The following is a 23,052-nucleotide window of genomic DNA, read 5'->3' as shown; positions in this document are numbered from 1 at the left end:
GTGGGTACCTTGAGGATGAGGAGTTCTCTATGGTTTATACACAGGAAAAATGCCAAATACAGCCATATTCTAAAAAACCAACAGGCTATAAACATACTATATGGTTTCCTCTCTTCTTTATTGTATCCCTTTCTGGTAAAGAAAACTAGAGGGGCAGCTAGGTGGCGCAGTGGATAGAGCACCGGCCTTAGATTCAGGAGGACGCGAGTTCAAATTTGGCCTCAGACACTTAACACTTACTAGCTGTGTGATCCTGGGCAAGTCACTTACCCCCAATTGCCTCACCACAAAAACAAACAAACAAACTAGAAAATCACTATGCTGCTAAAACATCAACTGCTGGAAGAACTCGTTTTAAAATTTTATCCTACTGGAACAAAGTACATATTCTAATAATTTCTGAAGCTTAAATTATCTAAATGATGGCCTATTAATAGTGCGACTTCCTAAAGGAACTAATTTATTCTTGCTTCCACATATCAAGCTTTAAGATCAGTATTTAAATTTTCCCATTAATTCAAGAATGGATTTTCCCTTAAAATAAAGTACTGATTTAAAATTAAGAGGTAGCATTACACATAGTAAAGAAACAGAAGTTCTCCTGTTTATGGACTTGATAAAACACTATCACTACTGATCTATCTAACCATTCTGGAGAGCAATTTGGAACTATGCTGAAAGAGCTATAACACTGTGCATACCCTTTGATCCAGCAATACCATTGCTAGGTTTATATCCCAAAGACATCCCCCCAAAAAGAGAAAAAGACCAAAATATTTCTAGCAGCTCTTCTTGTACTGAATATCAAAGGAATGTCCATCAATTGAGGAATGGCTAAATAAGCTGTGGTATATGATTGTGGTGGATTATTTTGCTGTAAGAAATGATGAGCAGGATGATTTCAGAAAAGCCTGGAAAGACTTACATGAACTCTACTTTAAAGTGAGCAGAACCAGTAGAATGTTGTACAAAATGAGAGCAATATTGTTCAAAGAACTGTGAATGAACTTAACTATTCTCAGCAATACGATGATCCAAGACAATCCCAAAGGACTAATGATAAAAGCATACTTATTCACCTCCAAAGAGCTGATATTGATTTAACAGACTGAAGCATTTTTCACTTCATTTCTTTCCTTTTAAATTCAAGTTTTCTTATACAAAATGACCAATATGGTAATGTTTTACATAACTGTACATGTAAAACCTATATCTGATTTCTTACTGCTTCGGGGAGGGTTCAGGGGAGGGAGGGATAGAATTTGGCTTGAAAAAAATGTTTAATAAAAAAAAGTAAAAAATTTTAGAAACACTATCACTATTTCTGTCTGGCATAATTTTATAATTGTTAGCTTATGACAATAAGGCTGGAAAAAGGAAATTAAGAGAATATGCATGAGTAAAATTAAGATTAAAACCTTTCTATTTACTGATAAGTCATAACAGTTAGAAATAGTAACACCAAAAAAATTTAAATCAAAACAAGTTTCAGCATAGAACATTATATGAGAATCTCAAAGAACAAACATTTCAATATATATAAAATAAATCAAGGAAAAGAATACCCTATTGCCACTGTAGAAAATTACTTAACAAAGATGAGACTAGGGGGCAGCTAGATGGTGCAGTGGATAAAGCACCGGCCCTGGATTCAGGAGGACCTGAGTTCAAATGCCAGTCCAGACACTTGACACTAGCTGTGTGACCCTGGGCAAGTCACTTAACTCTCATTGCCTCACCAAAAAAAAAAGATGAGACTATAGATATGTTTACATTTCATAAGAATTAAGTTTGCACATAGCAAAATATAACATCCAGAATAAAAATAAATTGAGCTTACAGGGAAATGAATTACTTTTATTATTTCTATGTACTCAAATGTTTATTTTTAGTCACTAAGTTTAGGATAATTTTAAAAGCGTGATCCTTAACTGACTTTAATATTGCATTGCTTTACTCATGAATTATTCAAAATAAAAATTTGGCTGGGCATAAGATTTTTAATGGATACCTCAAAACCATGATTTAAAAAAAAAGGTAAAAGAAAAAAGGCCTAAACATCATATTTCAAGAAATTATCAAGAACTGCCCCAATATCCCAGAATCAGAGGTGTGAGGAAATGGGCAGTGGTCTCCTCCCAGTAGAATATAACTGCCACCATTCAAATTACACTCCTTCAGACCTGTTTGAGGACAAAGGTCTCAGGTTCCCCTTCCCTCCCTCCCCTTTGGTCCTGAGCTGGTCTCAACTAGGTCCTCTCAGGGAGGATTGAAGGAATATGTCCCTGTGTCCCCTCCTCATAACCTAAGAACTCAAAGAATAATTATGGAAATTAGGGTTAAGAATACTTTTTTCTGGTTAGCTAGCTTTCCGAGCTTAGATTGTAACCCTTAAGTAATGGCCCAATGATGAACAGGGGGAAGGTCCATTTTGAGTTAGGGACTAGGAATTAAAACGGGTCTGAGAACCCTCACTCTTTGCACCTGCACCTGCCTGCTGCAACACTGATCGTGGCACTCATTCTTGAGATAATGAAAGTAAATGAGACTTGACACATTGCAGCTGAGTTCCAGAGAGTCATTGAGAGCAGGGGTCATTTTCCTCTCGAGGTAAAACAAATAGAAAGAATCCACCAATTACCACCTGAAAGAGATCCCAAAATGAAAATTTCCAGGAATATTGTAGCCAAATTTCAGAACTCCCCATGTAAAGGAAAGAATACTACAGGTAGCCAAAAAGAAACCACGTTAAAGGAGCTGGGGGGGGGGGGGGGAAGGGAATGGAATAAGATACGGAGCTGGGGTTACAATAAAAAAATCAAAACTTGAGTATACTCCTTCAGGAGAAAAGAAATGGGTGTTTAATGATGAAGGATTTCCAAGCATTCCTGATAAAAAAAACCTAGACCTTCCAAACTTTTCTCTTGAAAAGATTAGAGTTGAATAGAAAAATTTGACATTCAAACACAAGACTCAAAAGCATAAAAAGGTAAAGTGAAAGAGAAATTCATATGGAACTTAATTAGGTTAATTGTTTATATTCCTACATGGGAAGATGATACATATTAACTCCTAAAGAACTTTATTATCATTAGGGTAGTTAGGAGGAGTCTGTACAGAAAGGGGGCACATGTGTGAGATTATGTTGGGATGACCTAAGGAAAAAAGGAGGGGGGCAGCTAGGTGGCACAGTGGATAGAGCACTGGCCCTGGATTCAGGAGGACCTGAGTTCAAATCCAGCCTCAGACACTTCACACTTACTAGCTGTATGACCCTGGGCAAGTCACTTAACCCTCATTGCTTTGCAAAAAAAAAAAAAAAAGAAAAAGAAAAAGAAAGAAAGAAAAAGAAAAAAAGGAGAGGTAAGGAATGTAGAATAGGGGAAATTTCCTCACCTCTGAAAGAGCTTTTAAAGCAAAGGGGGGGGGTGTCCCCTACAATGCTTGAGACTCATTCTCATCTGAACTGGTTCAAAGAGGGAAGAACGCATATACTCATTCACTTCCATTTTTTTTTTTTAAAAACTATGTTACCCAATAATAAGAAAGTAGGAGAGGAAGGGGATTAAAGAAAGAGGGAGGTGATAAGAGGAGATTAAAGGCAGTGTCAGGAGTAAAACACTTTTGAGGAAGCAGTTTTAAAAAGGATAAAGAGAAGAAAATAGGATGGGGGAGAATACAAAATTACAACTGCAAAATGGATTAGAAACCAGAATCCGACAATGTTATTTATAAGAAACACATCTGAAACAGAAAGGCACAGAGTTAAAATAAGGGGCTGGAACAAAATATAGCATGCTTCAATTTAAGTATAAAAGGCAGTAGTAGCAGTCTCAGATTAAGCCAAAGCAAAAAGACCTAATTAAAAGAGATAATTAGGGAAACCACATTTTGCTTAAAGGTATACCACAGATAGTAAAGAAATACTAACAACATATCTATGCCAAATGGCATAGCACCCAAATTCTTAAAGTTTAAGTTAAATGAGTTGCAGGAGGGAATATTCTAATGGGGGACCTCAACTTTCTCCTCTCAGATCTAGATCAATCTAAACATAAAATAATTAAGAAAAATTTAAAGAGATGGATAGAATTCTAGAAAAATTAGCTATGATAGACCACTGGAGAAAACTGAATGGGAATAGAAAGGAAAATACATTTTTCTTGGGTGTAGACAACACTGTCACAGAAACTGACCATGCCTTAGTATTAAATGCATCCCTTTGGGACTATAATGCAATAAAAATTATATTCAATAATGGGCCTCGGAAGCAGGGACTAAAATTCAATCAAAAACAAAATAATATAATCCTAAAGAATAAGTGGGTCAAAAAGCAAATCATAAAAATAATTAATAATTTCATTAAAGATAATGACAATATTGTGACAACATTCCAAAATTTGAAGAAAGCAACCAAAGCAGTACTTGGGTAAAAATTCCTATCTCTAAATGCTTATAAAAAGAGTAGATTGGGATAACTAAAATATCAAGATCGTTAGCTGCCATATCTTCATCATCACTGACTAACTGGTAATTTTAATATTATGTAACTGAGCTTGATTTTTAAAGCAACCGAACCAGATATGCATGCATGTAATGCATGCAGTAAAAATTTCTTCATTATCCATCCACTTTATTTCTATGTTCTTTCACTGCCTTAAATAAGCTAAGTTTTTTGTTTGAATGAATTGATGAAAGGGGAATGTGTTTTTTACCACAATCTTTAATCGATATAGCTAAAAGATGCTTCAGTTCTATAATCACTGTAACACTTCTATTCCTTTTAGTTGTTTGCAAACCACAAGAAGCTGACACAACTTTGCCTTTATGTGTTTTATAATATTCCATACCGCATATCCAGGCTTTATGACATCTCACCCTATTTTATAGTTACTAAGACCACACTCATTCGGTTCAATTACAACAAATTTTCATTCTAATGTAATAACAAGTCTCATCTTTTGGGGACTGGCAGTGTTTCCACCTGAAGTATGCTTCCATTTGTCCATTTTGCTAAGCAATCTTTTAAAAAATAATATTGACAACTGTTGGTTAATATGGTATACAGCAGCGTATCACATTCATACAGAATGATGGAAAAGTACATGACAATGTAAATGTGTTAAAATTCTTGACTAGCTCACATATACCTATACCACATTAAGTGAATTTTGATTTGCATTAAATGTGACCTGGTATTTTATAATCTGCACTAAATCAAAATACCTATTATTTGAACTTATGTTAATTGTGACATAGCTATATTTCTCATTTGGTAGTCATGAAGATGTAGAGAATATAATATCCTGCTTTTATCTGTTTCTGGATTTTAAAAAGTCCTTGGCTTTGAAAAGAAAATGCTAATTTGGCAGCTCACTACTAAGATTTCTCCCACATTCATATTTTTAAAAATACGTATTTCTATGACAAATACAACTAAAAACTTTGTTTACTGCCTAAGTATTAGTATCAAGTGAAGGATAAGATGTTGTAACTACATGCTCACCTAAGATCATGAAGTATTCTGCTCAGAGCCCAAATAGAAGGGTTATCTTTAGATGGCATGGTTCTCCAAATGCTCCTATTCACAGATGATGTAGTACTAATTACATCTAGTCTTAAAACATTACAAACTGCCCCAGTGAAATCTATGATTATGTTTAATCATCTACATTGGAAATCAAAGTTGATGAGAAAACAAAACATTGCCTAGATGATATACAACAGCTAGACTATTAATGTTGAGCGAGTACCCAAGTGCGTGCATACGTGTGCATGCACACACACAGAGTTATTATAGCTGTGTCAAGAAAAATGAGTAGACCAAGATTAGACACTAAAACATTCAAGAAGAGCTTTCAGGGCTGCTAAACTGTTTCTACAAAATCCCTTCTCTCTCTCTCTCTCTCACACACACACACACACACACACACACACACACACACAATGGGAAGATCCATGACTTCCATGAATAAAAAAATTATATGTAATCCCCAAAACAACGGAAAATTCATGGTGGGCACAAGGACTCCAAGCTGGCAACAATGATTTGAGGGCAAGAACTGTTGCAAAAGTCATCATTCTTGAGGGCATATATGAAAAGGATATGTTACTAGAAGACAAGCAGCTATGAGCTATGTGGTGAGGGGGAGTGGGTTACATTGGAAACAGGAACATTTTTTTAACAGAAGAAAGGGTGGGAGGGCAGAGGAGAAGAAGGGTTAAGGGAAAGAGAGTGAATGAGAAAAAGCACAGTTTGGATAAATCCTTTATAGGGGATTCATGAAAAATTACTCATAAAAATCACACAAGATGAGAATTAGAAAAGTTACTGCTTTAGTAGGAATATCCATGGAGATGAAATTGTAGACCCATCAAAACTTCCTGTTACATTTTTTTTTCCATTTTTTTAAAAAGACTGATTTCCCTATCTCACTCAGACTGAAGTGCATGCAACAACCACTAACGGGCCTATTCCTACTATTAAACAGAAACTGACTGGCTCCTTTCTAACTTTGAATGGTTCACCCCTCCTTAGGCAACACACCCCTCTTTCCCAGTGGCTCATGATACTGAACCTGAACTTAGTGCAGACAATCAACCTGCATGGGCCACTGCAGCTCAAAACTCAAACTCACGTGATAAACTTTAGTGTCCTAGGAAGCTGGGATCACAGGTGTGTGCCTCTAATCCAATTATTTTTCAAGTACATTTAACCCAGCAGTGTCATCCCAAGGCAGGCTAGCTATGGCTAAATATCAGTAATCAACCTGTTTACTACCTTAACTCATTAACTAACATTTCTTAACCGTTATATTCTTGCCCCCCCCTCCCCACTGTATATAGGAAGTGAACTAATAAAGCAGTGCTATTCAAAGTAAGTATATCTTTTATAAGTAATGTAGTATAGTATAGGGGGAGAGTACATTAAATTAGAAAACAGGAGACCTGAATTCCTAGTAATTTAGTCACTGACTAGCTGTGCAGTCCGAGGCAAGTCACTATTTTTCTGGGCCAATTTTTCCATCTAAAAAATGAGAGGGTAGAATTAAACTATTTCCATAGTCACTTCCAGGTCTAAAATTATCTGGAATTGGATGCTGGTATACAATGAAGTTCTATGAAAGTATAAGAATGAACTTTAAAGATAACTAAACCATATTTTGCTGACTAGTAATTTTAGGTATTCACGTGCTGCTATCTGGCTCATCCCAAATTATGCAACAGGATAATTTAAATTTAAAACTAGGAACAGAATTCACTATGTCTGAATCAGAGTAATTTTTGACTAATATTCCCTAAATAGCCCAGAAAAAAAATCAATTTGCTTCTGTATCTCATATATATATATATATACACACACATACACACACACACACACCCAAATACAGTAAGGTTAAGACTTTACTTTTTAAAAAAATGAACAGAAAACATTCTGTTATGAATTATTTTGGGGGGCTAAGAATAAATAAATGAAAAAACATTTATTAGATATCTACTATGTGCTTGGCACCAGGCAAAGCGATGGGAATACAAATATAAGCAAGACAATCCTTGCCAACAAATAGCTTACATTCTAACCAGGAAGGAGTGTTTTGGACAGAAAACTGGAGTCATAGAACAAATGACTAGCATGTTATTTTTAAGAATGGTAGTAGAATATGAATATTGTTCTCAGAATTAAATTGGAAAGTGTATGCAAGAAAAGCATGGAGATGGTCATGAAGTGACATGGTAGTTCTTAGACTTGGCAAAATAAGATGAATGCTCTCCTATCAAAAATCAAGGTCATGGGCAGCTAGATGGCACAGTAGATAGAGCACCCGGCCCTGGAGTCAGGAGTACCTGAGTTCAAATCGGGCCTCGGACACTTAACACTTACTAGCTGTGTGACCTTGGGCAAGTCACTTAACCCCAACTGCCTCACCCCAAAAAAAAAAAAATCAAGGTCACAGGGATGGGAGCATGGGTCCAGAAGGGAGGTGGAGTCTGAATCTGAACAGCAGGCATTATAGAATGGAAATGAACTCAAGATTCAAAAGGAGAATATAAATTGATGGCAACAACTATAATTTGACTAGATTACAAAGCAAGACAAGAGATGTGATATTAGGAAGCAATTGTCAAATATGAGATTATACAAAATAAACATCCTTAGATGTTTTGATCCAGATGTGTAGATTTTAGTTCTACCAAGAAAATTACTACAACAAAATGGCAAGGTCTATTGTACTATGCAGTCTCTATTCTCAGAAAGTTTCCCTTTATTTCCCCAACTCCATACATCTCTAGCTCTACAGAAAATTCCTTTTTTTTCAAGGTTCATCTTCATATGAAATGCCTAGTCTAATCCCTTTCTCATAGCATTTGTAAAGAATTAATTGTTATTTGAGGTTTTTATGCCTAGGAGCGCACTGGCCTGGGGCTCCACAAAGCACAAGTGCTATACCCACTGGTTGTAGCCATTGCCATGGTGCTGGCACCTCAGGTCATCACCACTTACCCATGGGCCTGGCAAAATTATGATTGGAAGCCTAGTGAAGGCAGTCATGTGACTGTCAGAGCAGCCAGACAATTGGTTGGGGGTTCTGTGGAGTTTCGGGGACAGGGAGAAGTCACCATTCTAGCTGGAAGGCGACAGGAGCTCTGCTGTGTATTCTCAGCTGATTCCTGGTTGGTGGTATTTTTTCAGGTTGTATAATTTCCCTTTTCCCATTTTATTTCCTTTCCCTTGATCCTACTGATCCTATTTGTGGTTTTTTTTTAAAGTTCGTTCTTGTTAAAATAAATCCTATTCTGTTTTGAGGGAGGCTGCCAGTCTCCTTCATTGCCCCAATATTGCCGAGAGCCGCTTAGCTAACACTCCCCAATTAAAAATTGGTCCCCACACATTCCTTGTGAGGATCTCAACTCCATTATAAGCCCCAGTGCTGACTTAACCCAGTGCTTTGCATATAGTATGCACTAAATAAACCTTTTTTCCTATTCATTATTACAGTTATTACAGGTACCCATTCCAATTAAACTCTTAAGGTCCACAAGGGCAAGAACTGTAGCTATATTCCTACAGTAACTTATTGTAAGGACTTATAACTAATTTTATGCAAAATACATTTCTAGTTTCTAAATTAAATTACTTTAAATCTGCAAAATCAACAAGTATTTATGAAGCACCAACTATGTGCCAGGTACTGTACTAATTGATAAAGATACTCAGACAGGCTCCTTGCTCTCAAGAAGCTCAGTTTAATGGAGAAAATATGCAAACAACTATGTACAATCAAGCTATTTACTATAATACTGAATAATCTCAGAAGGAAGGAACTAACAGTAAGAACTGGGAAAGCTTCATACACAAGGTCTACTTTAGACTTTAAGGAACCCCGGGAACCTAGGAAACAAAGGGAAGTAGAGAATTCTAGGTGTGAAGTACGGTCAGTGTCACTGGACTACAACAAGCGAGGTCAGGGGGTGGGGGGTGGGGGGGGTGGGGGGTATAATGAATGGAAAGGAAGAAAGGGGCCAAGTTATAAGAGGGCTTTAAAAGCCAAAAATAGGGTTTTATATTTAATTCTGGAAGCAACAGGGAGCTCCTGGATTTGATTTAAATAGAGAGATGACCTGGTCAGACTGGTGCTTTAGAACAGGGCTTCTTAAAATTTTTCCACTCACAACCCCTTTTCACCAGAGAAATTTTTACATGACCTGGGGTATAATTATTGTTAAAATAAAGATTATAGGACTTAGGAACTGACTGGACATAGGTGAGTGAGATTGAAGACTGGAAGGATAGTAACCTCCATAATAATGGGGAAATTAGGAAGAAAATGAGGTTCAGTTCTATAGATACTGAATTTAAGATTAGCTATGGAATATATAGTTACAGATGTATAGTTTGATAGGAAGTTGGAAAAGTGGAGGATGGAAGTTTACTACCAGTAGTTATTATATAGATCTCGAAGTCATCTACAAAGAGATAATTGATACCATGGATCACCAAATCAGACAGTATAGAAAATGAAGAGAAGAGATCCAAGGACAGACTGTTGAGGACACCCTCAATTGGTGTAACTTGGATGTCAATCCTGGGAAGGAAAATGTCAGACAGGTGGCTGGAGAACTAGAAGGGAAAAGTGTCTCAAAAACCCAGAGAGAGGAGAATATCAAGAGGGTAAAAGTGTTAAAGGATGCAGAAATGTCAAGGAGGAGGATTTAGAAAAGGTCATTATATTTGGCAATTAAAAGACCACTGGTAACTTAGAGAAAGCAATTTCAAGTTGAATGATCAGACTGGAATTAGACTGCAGAGAACTAAGAACAGTGTGAGGAAAAGAAGTGAAATTTTGATTATACATGGCTTTCTCGAGTTTAGCCACAGAAGGGATGAGAGAGGGCTAATGGTTGTGGGGGTAGGGGATGTGGGGGGTAGTGGATAGATCAACTGAAGGTTGTCTGAGGATGGGGGAAATATAGGCATGTTTATAGGCAGTAGGGAAGAAGCCAGGAAAGGGAGAGACTGAAGGTAACTGAGATAATGAGGATAATAAAGGGGGCAATCTACTTAAGACAGAGTGACCTGCAATCATTAGAGTGTAAAGGGGTTTACCTCTAAGGAGGAGGCAGTGGTGAAGTCATCTGAGTCATGTGAGAGGAAGAGGAAAGCTGAAGAGGGAGGTCTTGGACAATGGCTTAGATTTTTTTTCCCCAGTGAGATATGAAGCAAGGTTCTTAGCTGAGAGGGTGGGTGAACCATAGAAGGCTTGAGGAAAGTTAAAAGGTCTGGAAAAGCAGCTGTGTTAAGTGGGATAATAAATTGATTAGGGAGATTTAAAAGATTGTTTTGTCTTAGTAAGGGCTTAGTTGAGATTATTGAATATATTTCCTTTTCTTTAAAGTATGTTTTCCTACTATTTCCCCTATCCCAACTGCTCAGCTTTAAACTTTACAGGAATTTTGTATTTTTGTACCACAAATGCCAAATAAAATGTGGTTATGACAGTGTTGTTCATCTTCTTTCATCTGAATTAGCTAATTCTGCCCTCTGGGGTCAACTAGAACTAGTCTAATCTCTTTTCTAATATTGAAGTACTTGAAAACACTTGTCATTTCTTTAAATCTTCTCTTTTCCAGGCTAACCATACCCATTGTTAATAAAGATGCTAATAGGGGGAAGCTAGGTGGTGAAGTGGATACAGCACAGGCCCTAGAGTCAGGGATACCTGAGTTCAAATCTGGCCTCAGACACTTAACACTAGCTGTGTGACCCTGGGCAAGTCACTTAACCCCAACTGCCTCACTAAAAAAATTAAAAAAAAAAAATAAAGATGCTAATAAGGAATAATCCAAAGGCCTTTCCACATCCTAGTGGCCTTGTTTTGGATGCTTTACAAGTTGCCATAATCACAATATTCCTGATGTGATCTGAGAAGGGTAGACCATAGAGGAACTATCACCTCCCTAGTCCTGGATGCCATGTCTTCTTTATTGCACTCCAAGATGCCAATAACTTTTTTGGCTGCCCTATCACCCTGCTGATTCATATTGAAACTTCAGTCCACTAGAGTCACCAAATCTTTTATGGACAAACTTTAGCTATTTCCCTGACCCACTGTATTTGCAAGGCTAATTTTTTGGAAGTTGCAAGTCTAAGACTACATTTATTCCTATAAAATGTTATTCCATTAGCTTTGGTCTAATATTTTAACCAGCGGAGTTCTTTCCAGATCCTGAGTCTGTCATCTAATTTGTCAACTATCCCTCCTATCTTTGTTTCATGTGCAAATCTGATTAGCATGCCAACTATGAAGTTCTTAAACTCTTCTGACTTCCACCTTGGCCCCAGTGGCCTTTTCCATCTAGATATGCCTCCACCCCTTGCAGCTGCCCCCTTCTTTCACCAGCCCCTTCTCTCCAATTCTCTGTTCAGAACCTTCATTTGATGAAGTGCCTAGGGCCAGGGATAGCTTACTTCTCTACCATCTCCCTTTTCTGACTTTGCACCAATAAATAAACAAATGAATGAATGAATAAATAACAACAACAATAAAAATACATTCTAGGTAGTCTAAGGAAACAAACTCGGGGCAGCTAGGTGGCGCAGTGGATAGAGCCCTGGAGTCAGGAGGACCTGAGTTCAAATCCAGCCTCAGACACTTAACACTTACTAGCTGTGTGACCCTGGGCAAGTCACTTAACCCCAAATGCCTCACTAAAATAAAATTTAAAAAAAGATCTCAGAGAAACAAACTCACATAAATCATGATTTCAGTATATTACTAACAAAATCAGCAAGAAGAGACATAAATTCCACTGAAATAACTATAAATATGTAAGACATTGGGGAGTTCACCTACCAGGACATACCTGAGAATTATACGAACACAACACAAAATGCTGCTTACAGAAATAAAGTTACATAACTAGAGATTAATTACTCATAGTTGGGCCATGCCAATATAATAAAAATGATACTACTACATAAATTAATTCACAGATTCAGCCCCATACTAAGTTGTTATTATTTTATAAGACCAAGAAAAAACCTATTAAAATTCATGCAAAGGAACAAAAGATCAGGAATCTTAAATGAAATAATGAAATAAAGTAGTTAGAAAAGAGGAGTAAGGAAGATATGGCACCGAATCTCAAGCTATACAATTAAGCAGCAATCAAAACTACTTTACACTAGTTAAAAGGCTGATTAAGTACACAAGATCCAGAAAGCAAATGACCAGAACACCAACGACTGGGGAAAGGACCCACTATTTAACAAAAATTGGGTAAGATGAAAAGTGGTATGGCATATACCACCTCCAAATGGACACACGACCTGGACATAAAAGTTATACAAAATACATATAAAAATATAAAAGAGGGAAGAAAATAATCGTTAACAATTAAGGGGGGGGGGGGCCCAGCAGCTAGGTGACACTTAACACTTACTAGCTGTGTGACCCTGGGCAAGTCACTTAACCCCAATTGTCTCACACACAAAAAAAAAAACCCAACCAAACAAACAAAAAAAACAACAATTAAGGACAGGGGAATTGTCCTATACTGCAAAAGAGATAAGATCACAGTATATAAAATGGACAATTATGATTACATTACACTGAAAAATCTAAGCACAAATAAAATTACAATACAATTCAAATGAAAAAACAAAACAAAAAACAAAAAATAGGTAATACTGGGGAAAAAAACCATGCAAACATCTCTAAGGCTTCATCTAAGACATACTAGGAACTGATACAAATATACAAATATTCCTCAATGGTCAAAGAATTCCAACAGGCAATCCTCAAAAGAAAAGAAAGCTATCAGCAATACAAAGACTCCAAATCACTAAAAAAGAAATGTAAACCAAAACTCTAAGGTTCTACTTCATACCAACCAGACGGGCAAAAATGACAAAAAAGGAAAATGCCAACTGTTGGAGATGTGATGAGTACAGCCATGGATGGGTAGAGCCATTCCAGAAAGCAACGTGGAACTACAGGGAAAGTAAAAATGACAAGATTTGGCAACAGATAGGATACGTGGTATAATGGAGATAAATGATACTGAGGTTTCAAGACCCATCGTATTTATATATGAATACAATGTAACTGGGGGGGGGGGGGAAGGACCTGGGATAATCACAAAAGGTCCTACTGAGCTCAGCTTTGAAAGAAATGAAACCATGTAAAATAGGCTAAGCAAAGATTAAAATATGTTGTAGCAAGGCTAGTTTGGCTGGTATGAAGAATGTGCAGCAAAGTAATGTGTAATAATCCCAAAAGTTTTAGATGAAAGGAAGAGGAATTTGTATTTCATTCTAAAGGTAGTGCTACTAGAGTTTAGTGAAGAGCAGAATGATACAAAGACCAGGACAATTATTTCAGCAGCTGTGTGAAGGGTTCTTTGGAGATTGGAGAACTGAAGAACAGAAGACAAGAAAGGAGGCAGCTAAGTGCAAAGTGAATAGAGTGCTGGGCCTGGAGTCAGGAGGACCTGAGTTCAAATTTTACCTCAGACACTTACTAGTTGTGTGACCCTGGGCAAGTAACTTAGGCCTGTTTGCCTCAGTTTCTTCATCTGTAAAATGAGCTGGAGAAGAAAATACCAAACTACTCCAGTATCTTTGTCAAATAAACCCCAAATGGGGTCATGAACTGCAAAGACCGAAACAATGAACAACAAAACAAATACAATTAGGAGGCTATTACAATAGATCAGGCAAACAAAGATGAGGGCTTGAATTAAAGCTGTGTCAATGAGAAAGAGAGATTAATACAAGAGAAATGGAGTCAGAATCCAAACACAGCAACTGATGCTTTATGTGAGGAACAAGGGAGAATAAGTATGACTGAGGTTGAGGACCTGGATGACTGGAAGGATGGTGATAATAATGACGGAAAATTATGGAAATGGGGAGGGTTTAGGAAAAAAGTTGTGATGCCTATGGAACATCCTGTCCACTAGTCATTTATGTAATGAGATTGGAGTTCATCTGAAAAGTAAGTTTTAATATATAAATCTGCTAATAAAATTATCCATGGAAGTGAGGAGCTCAAAGAGAGACTACAGAGACAAAGAGATAGCCTAGGACAGCGCATAGTGTCTTGGCAGCACTCCTAGAGTCAAAGGGAAGTACATGTATAAAGATCCAGCAAAGAAGGCTGAATGATCAGACAGGAGCAAATCCAAGATAAAGTAATGTCACAAAATCTCCAAGACAAAGTATACGGGAGGAAAGGGTGGTCAAATGTTAAATACTGCATAGAAAGAATGGTAAGGACTAGGGCCACTAGATCTGGGAAAATTGGAAGAGATTTTACTTGGAGTTAACTATAGTATAGAAAGCTGTTTCCAGATGACAGGGTATGAAATGAAGGAAAGATACCCCAGGACAGCTTGAGGGGATGGTACAAATTATAAGCAAATGTACTTGCTTCCTAGTCAGCCTATTCTCAAATTAGATGAAATGTCTGCCATTTTGAGCAATGCAAACATCACTCTTCAACCTCCATTACTTATGAATGTCTTGACTCTCCAGGGGCTGCTAATTCTCAAGTTTAAGAAATTCTTACTACATGTTCTTTTTGGTCTGGTTCCTTCAACTGATGATTTTATGACACCTCAGAGCAGTTCTTCAGAGCCTTCTTAATATTTGCATACTTTTTAAATTGTGTACAACTTATTTCCTCCAATAAAGGGTAAACTAAAAACTGAGGCTTCTGTATCTCCTTTATTTAGCACCTAAGCTCAGTTCCTTGTTCACACTGAACAATAAGTAAATGAAAGAAAAACATTTATTAAACAATTACTACATATGTAACAGATCCAGGGAACTGTGAATGCAAAGTCAGAAAGTCCTTGTCCTCAAGGAACTTATATTCTAATATGGGAAAACTGTATGTATGTCTGTATATCAGTCAATCATAGAGGAATAGGGGCCAAGTAAGGAAGTTTTCATCTGAGAAGTCAAAGGTATGGTTAAGTTCATCCATAAAGTCCTGCCAATTGACCTGCTCTTTCTAGAAGTGACAACATTTAAGCTGTTGGTTCTGTTGACATACAGTTAGGCAAAATAGTTTCTAATAATCCCTTTACTTCTTCGTTTTAAGCTCTTTTTATTTTTTCTTTCATTTTGGCAATTTAGTTTTCCTCTTTTAAATCAAATTAGCTAATGGTTTCTTTTTAATTAGATTTTTTTTAAAAAGCTCCTATTAATTTTTTTGGTTTTCAATTTTGTTAACTTCTTGAATTTTCAGGATTTCTATTTTGGTATTTAAACAATAGTTTTTCTACCTTTTAGAAATGTAAGTAAAGAAACAATTCACATTTTTTTATAAATGATTCCCAACTCTATAACAGGGAATCGGGAATTTGCTCCAAGAGGGAACAAGGGAAGGAAACAAGCATTTATTAAATTGCTCAGCACTGAGCTAAACACTTTACACATATGAACTAATTTGAATCTCACAACCACCCTGGGAGTTGTCCAGGCTCACACAACTACTTAGTGTCTGAGGTCTATTTTGAACTCAGTTCCATGCACAGTGCTCTATCCACTGTTTCCTAACTACCAGAAAATGCAAAATTTTCAACACAAAAATGATGTTAATTTTTTAAAAATAAATTTGCTACTCAAAAATCATATTAAACATCACAATTCCAGGTTAGGAATTTCTATACCATATACTTTTATGTGAGGTAGCACAATGGGTAAAGTGCCAGGCATGGAGTCAGAAATGAGTCTTCTTGAGTTCAAATCTGGCCTAAAAGCCTTATTGTCCGTGTGACCCTGGGCAAGTCACTTAACCCTATTTACTTCAGTTTCCTAATCTGAAAAAAAGACCTGGAGAAGGAAATGGCAAACCAGTATCTTTGCCAAGAAAATCTGTCATGGAGAGGCAGACACGATTGAACAACACTTGCTGTTGTTTGTCCCTTTTCGAAGAGGACCATGACAGATGTCAAGACTTGCAATGAACTGGATTTAAGTGAGGAAGGGCTCTGCAAAGTCACCAGCCTCACTTTCTTCACAAGAGCCACCTGGGTCCAGTGGCAACATATATATCAGGACAACTGGAGAAGGCCCTGGATGTTTAAGGCAATTGGGGTTAAGTGACTTGCCCAGGGTCACACAGTAAGTGTCTGAGGTCACATTTGAACTCAGGTCCTCCCAACTTCAGGGCCAGTGTTCTATCCACTTTGCCACCTACCTAGCCCCGAACAACGTTTTTATACACTTATCTAAGGACTTAGATGGGATTTAAATAAATATATAAAGCAAAGCTAAATGTCCTTACTCATGGACCAAGAAGGGTGGCTATCTAATAAAAAGCACATACTAAATTGCCAATTTTCTTCATTAAGGAAAAGGAAACTTTTGTCATTAACGTTAGGACTACCACAATTCATTCAATTAAGTTCTGCTAGATGCTAAGGGAGATTCAAACATATCAAGATAAATAAGAGGCTATCTGGGAGATTTAGGAATTTACAATCAAGAGGAATAGAGATATGCTTAAATAAGTAGAAATTAGAATTTTAAATACAAAAGCATAAATTGCTCAAATAGGAAGAAAAAACTTCCATCTGGGTGAATCAAAGAAAGCTTCACATTTGACACAGACAATACCAAAATATACTTGGTAAAATCTACATTCTCAGGACTTCCAGATACTTGGAATAAACTTGTAGTGATCTCAGCTTAGTGTACCCTGTCTTGGCTGCACCCTGCCTTGGCTCTCACAAGCACTGACTTATTGGAGTGGGTTGTGATGTATTAGAATGTGCAAATGCTAGACAGATTAGTTTATTCCTGATGTCTGCTGCTTATATTCTTCAAAAAAGAAATAGATCTACAACTTCAAAACTTTGATAAATGAGGATGAGAAAGTAGTAGCATGATGTAGTGTGGAAGTCAGGAAAACAGGAAACCAAGGTCCTAGTCCTGAATTTTCCATTACTCACTTTACCTCTTCCATGACTCAGTTCCTTCATCTGTAAAATAAGATCTCTAAAATCCAAAATCCCTTCAAGCTTTAACATTCTATGATTTTACCTACAACTTCAGGCCTACAAGATGTGTAGAAAGGGGGCCGCTAGGTGGCGCAGTGGATAAAGCATCCTCCCTGGATTCAAGAGGACCTGAGTTCAAATCCAGCCTCAGACACTTGACACGTTCGGACTGTGTGACCCTGGGCAAGTCACTTAACCTTCATTGTCCCCACAAAAAAAACAAACGAAACCTAGAGCAGCTAGGTGGCAGTGGATAGAGCACTGGCCCTGGAGTCAGGAGGACCTGCGTTCAAATTTGACCCCAGACACTTTACACTTCCTAGCTGTGTGACCTTGGGCAAGTCACTTAACCCCAAATTGCCTCACTTTCCAAAAAAAAAAAATGTGTAGAAAGAACTAGATGCATGAGGCTTTCTCTGCCCAAGAGAAAAGAACGCTTGTATAATTTGTATCTGGTTCAGAAAAGATACAGATTCACAAAGAGTCACATATTATACAAGAAACTGGACTAAGGTTCTCATCCCTTGGGTTTGTTGAGTACTAAGGAGTGTATTATTTGTCAATGTACACCTGGAAGGAGGGGACAAACAGAGCAGCTGCATGGCCTAGGGCCTGGAAAGGTACCTTCATCACTTCTCTCCCAACTTCTGATTAGCACCGCAACTTGATCCCAGTTAAACAAGTTCCTAAGTCTCCATTACCACCCTCCACTATCCCAGCTCCCAAACAGGTCCTCCGGCGGCGGCGGCGGCGGCGGCGGCGGCGGCGGCGGCAGCAGCTGCAGCAGAAACAGCTTCCTTCCCAATCCCACCCATAGGGCCCTCACAGCCTCCGGGGCTCCACCCCCAAGCAGTTTACCTCCCTGAGCTCCCTCCCACTCCCCGAAAGAACCAAGGTCTCAGCCGACTGATTCTCCAGGTCCTCCCTCCCCTCCAGAGTCGCGGATTCAACACTACCATCTGCCCCCAGATTTCACGTCGCGGTCACGTCCTCCCCCACACCCCCTACACTTCTCTTTGGTCCCAACCCTGAGTCATAGGAGCCACTCCAGCTCGGATTCCTCCCCCCCCCCCCTCACCCCCACGCAATGGCAATTCTGAGTCTTCTGTTCTCCACCCCACCCCCAGGCTCGGGCCGCATTGCCCACCGCCTGCTGCTCCCTCGGAGTCTCCAGTTCCGCGCAGCCGCGTTTTTTCCTCCCGTCCGCCCCTCCTTAATCTCTCGTGGGGTTCTCCCTGCGCGTCCAGTGCTGCCCAGAGGGCTGAGAGGATGCCAGGGAAGCCAAGCTTCCCCTCCCTCAAGTCCCTCCCGTCCCTCTAGGGAACGACCCCCCAGCTTCCCGCGGATAAAACAGCTGGGGCCCCCCTCCCATCCCCAGGGAAGGGGTTGGGGGAGGGGGAGGATGGCGCCGGGTCCGCGCCCGCCCGGCGGCGTCTCTCCCGCCTCGCCTCTCTCACTTCCCCCAGCGGGAGGCGGCGCGCGCCCCCCGCCCCCCACCCCAGCCCCCGCCCGAGCCCGCGCGCTCTCTGCCCCTCCCCCCCGCTCGCGCGGGCGGCCCTCCCCTCCGTACCGTCTCCTCAGGGTCGATGTCGATCTTGAAGGTCTGTTGCTGGAGGGTCTTCAGAGTGATCTGCATGGTGTCGCCGCCGCCCCCGGACGCCATGGTTGCTGTGGGCTCGGTCGGCCCCTCGGGCCCGCTGGGAGGGAGGTCGAGGTGGCTGGTGGGGTTGGTCACATTCACCCTGTGGGGCGGCCTCTCCCCCGGGCCTGGGCCGCCGCCGCTCCCGCTGTCGCTTTCCCCCGGCGTGATCGGCCGCGATCGCCTTCTCCCCAAGGCACGGGGCCAGCGGGGAGTCCGTCCTCAGAAGCTGCGGGCAGGTCTGGGAGGCAGTGAGTGAATCCGCTAGTTCATCAGGGCCTGGTCGCCACCATCATGACTCGCTTCGACATCCCCCCTCCCCCTCCCGAAGAAGTTGGGGGAGGGGTCAAGAAGGGGGTGTCGGGAAGCGCGCAGGCGCAGGGGAGGCGGGTGGATTGTGCGCACGCGCAGCACGTAGACCCGGTTCACGCAGGTTCCGAGACTGGGGGTGGGGGGCGGGGTGGAGTAGCGGCTCCTGGAATTCCGGCTGCCGGGCTGGCACCTCGTGCTTGGGATCCCCTACGTCCGGAGCGGCTTGTGCTTTTCGCTGCTCCGCCGCCCTTCTCTACGAAATGGTGGAGTCGGGTGGGAAGGCGATCCTGGAGCAAGGGTGGTGCCTGAAGTCTGGATAGTAAAGGAGTTTCAGATTCTTTCTTGTCACTTGCATCGCCTGATTTCGCCTCCCCGGCTCCGTCTCCCAGACTGGGTTGCACAATTTACCTCCTAGTGAATTGCATTTACCGCCCCAGTGTGAGTGATAGACTAGCCAGTTGAGAGACTGGGTTCTGGAGGAAGGGAGGAAACAGGGCCACAGTTTGTGTTTGGAGCTAAAATTAATGTTAGACTGAAATAGCTTCGGTACTTTAGACACTCCTCCATTTTACTGAAACACAAGTCTTTAGAAATTAATCAGCTAGCATTAATTAAGCGCCTGCTGTGTGCCAGGTACCGTGTTAAGAGCTGGAGAGACAAGAAAAGTTCTTGCTCTGATGGGGAGACAACATGCGAACAACTATTTAGAAAAACGGGAAACAGCTATGTACAAATAAGGTAATTACTGGCTAAATTGATAACCCATGCCTACATAGAATTTTAAGCATTTCCCAAATTTCTCATTGAACCTCACGATAACAATATTAAACAAATGGCATAAGTACAACTTCGAATATTTTACAAATGAGAAAATTGAAGCCTAGTGAGGGGGTTCAGTGGCTTAACCAAGATCCCATAGCTATTAATGGCCAAGCCAGATTGGGCAGCTAGTTTTGTTTCTAATTTACTGATAACTGATTCTCAGGACTTTGCCTTTACCTTTTTAGCTTCTTGTTTATTCATCTCCAAAATGAAGAATTAGTTTAGATAATTAATCGGTCAATCATTAAGCAATTATTAAGAACCCACTATGTGCAAGTCACTGTCCTAGGTGCTGGAGCTACAAATACAAAGAAATAAACAATCTTTATTCAAACAAGGATTAAGCATGCTATGTGCCAGGCATTATGCTAGGCACTTGGGGGTATAAATTTTAAAAAAGGAACAAAATAAATAATCCCTGCTCTCAAGGAGTTTGCATTCTAAAGGTGGAGACAACTATAAGTAAGAATATATATGTGGCATAAATATAAAAAAAATAAAGTAGTTAAATATGATACATCATTACCTAATTAAGCATATACAAAAGAAATGTCCACCGTATAAATACAAATTGTTTAGAGAGGAAGGAAACCAGCAAAGGAAAGGCTTTTTTTTGAAGGTGGTGCTTGATTTAAATCTTCAAGGAAAAGTAATTCCTTGAGGTATTAGAAATGGGGAACAGCCAGTACCAAGGTGTGGAGAGGAGAAATGAAATGCCTTGTGGAAGGAACAGAGAAGGCCAAGATGGGTGCAAGATGGAAGTAATGTATAATGACGCCAGAAAGATAGGTTGGGGCCAGGTTGTGAAAGACTTTAAAAGCCAAACAGAGGAGTTTATACTTGATCATAGAGGATCTGAAGTAAGGTCAGATCTGTGCTTAAGGAAAATCACTTTGGTAGTTCTGGGGAAGACTGATTGGGGTGGTAGACTCAAGCGAGGGAAACAAATTAGGATGCTGTTGCAATAGTCTAGGCAAGAGGTGATGAGGCCCTTATCAGGGGTAGTGGCTGAGAAGGAGTTGTGAAAGATGTTGTGGAATTATAAATAAGATTTGGCAACTAATTGAATGGGGGGGAGGGGTTGAAGGAGAGTGAGCAAATCAGGGATAACACTGAGGTTAGGAACCTAGAAGACTGGGAAAATGATGATACCTTTAATAGAAATATGGAAGTTTTGGAAGAGGGATAAATTATTTTTTAAAAGGAGATAATAAGTTATATTTGAGACTTACTGAGTTTGAGATGTTACTTGGACATCCAGTTTGTAATGTCTAAGTCAGTTGGTGATTTGGGTTCTGAGATGGCAAGGATTTAACCTGGTAGCTTATGCATGTAAAGTTTATATTCTTCCTTTGAACTACAATCCACCCCTAAAATTTTGAAGTTCATAATCGTATCAGACATTTATGCGATTCTGAATTTTTACAGAATTCGGGTATTTTTATATTGGGGCCAAGTCTCTGTAAATAGTACTTTTCTACTAAAATACATACTAGGTCTTTTTATTCAAATGAATAGCTTGATTTATTTTTAAAATATTGATTAGTGGGCCTCCTCTACTCTGTTAACAATGCTGCTTGGTTAAAATAGAATTGGCAGCATGACAATGAAAAAAGCATTGGATTGGTGGTCAGATGACCTGGATTTGATCTGACATCTACTACTTATTTTGTGTGACTTTGGGCATGTCATTTAAGCTCTTTGGCCCTCACTTTCCTCACCTGTAAAATGGGAGAGTTGATTCTAAATATGATGGTAAAAGTGCTCTTTGCCAGGAATTAACCTTCCTCCCTTTTCTTCAGCAAGGCACGCTGAGGAGGCAGGCAGCATGTGACAGCTGAGTCAAACCATTTCTACCATCTTGACTACCACCCCTTCTCAGACCCTAGTGGAGACAGCCCAGGATCCAGAACCCCAAAGTCCTAAGAATAACAAACAGCATTTTCCACACTTGCAAAGGCTTGTTCCTTTAGCCACCACAGAACAAAACATTCCATGAGAAGAAAGGGTTCCAATATCTCTGCCATCACCAGCAACACCACCACTAACAAGCAAGTAAGCCTAAGAACACCCCCAAATAGCAGCACTCCTTCCCCACTTCCCACACTCCCTCACTATGAGCCTATCTCCTAAAGTGATTGTCCAGGGAAGCAAGCCTCAGGAAATGAAACTTGGCAACTCCCTTTGTAGATGTCCTGAATAGCCACAGCTTCAGAAGACCCAGGGGAAAAAAAGTTCTCACCACCAAAAGCCTTAGCTTTGTCAAATGTTTTAACAGCAGAAGACGATTTTATCAGTTTTAAAAGATGCATTGCCTTCTGCTTTTTTCTATACTCCCTGGCCTCTCCATTTGACTTGCAGCTGAGCCCTTCTCTATGTATTGTTTATTCTATTAGAATATAAACTCTTGAGCTCAGGGACCATATTACTTTTCTATTATTCATATCCCCACCAGTTAGCAAAATGCTTTGGAAATAGCAAGCATTTAATAAATGCTTTGTAATTCATTTGTTTGCTAAAAATTCAACCTTAAAACAATGTAGACTCAGACAGCCTAGTGCTCATTCTCTCCTCACCTAGTCTCTACCACATTTTACACAAGTTTAGAATAACTTTTCTCTATGCTTTGATTCAGGTACTGTTTTTAAAAATGACTATCAAGAAACTGTTGGGCTTTTTTTAGTTATTCTAGTTTGCAGAGGATTTTTTTTACAATGACCTCATAATAATTCTAATCCCCAAAACAACTTAAAATTCAAATGTCTTCT

General features: G+C 39.6%; 1 protein-coding gene across 2 annotated transcripts in view; it reads right to left on the bottom strand.

Annotated features, from left to right (window-relative positions):
• The window catches only part of RAD23B (RAD23 homolog B, nucleotide excision repair protein), a 92,763-nt gene extending 73,256 nt beyond the window's left edge, over positions 1 to 19,507 (bottom strand). The window contains exon 1 of one of the 2 annotated variants that reach the window (XM_043963840.1): positions 19,082 to 19,507. In XM_043963840.1, the coding sequence (XP_043819775.1) occupies positions 19,082 to 19,174 (93 nt within the window). In that variant the 5' untranslated portion in view covers positions 19,175 to 19,507. The remainder of the gene's footprint in view (positions 1 to 19,081) is intronic. The other variant, XM_043963849.1, reaches the window with a different exon arrangement.
• Between the last annotated feature and the right edge of the window lie 3,545 nt (positions 19,508 to 23,052).

This window comes from Dromiciops gliroides, chromosome 1, assembly GCF_019393635.1.
Source record: "Dromiciops gliroides isolate mDroGli1 chromosome 1, mDroGli1.pri, whole genome shotgun sequence".
In the NCBI taxonomy this organism is placed as follows: Eukaryota; Metazoa; Chordata; class Mammalia; order Microbiotheria; family Microbiotheriidae; genus Dromiciops; species Dromiciops gliroides.
The sequence above is the reverse complement of the archived record's forward strand: the minus strand, read 5'-3'. Positions and strand labels throughout refer to the sequence as shown.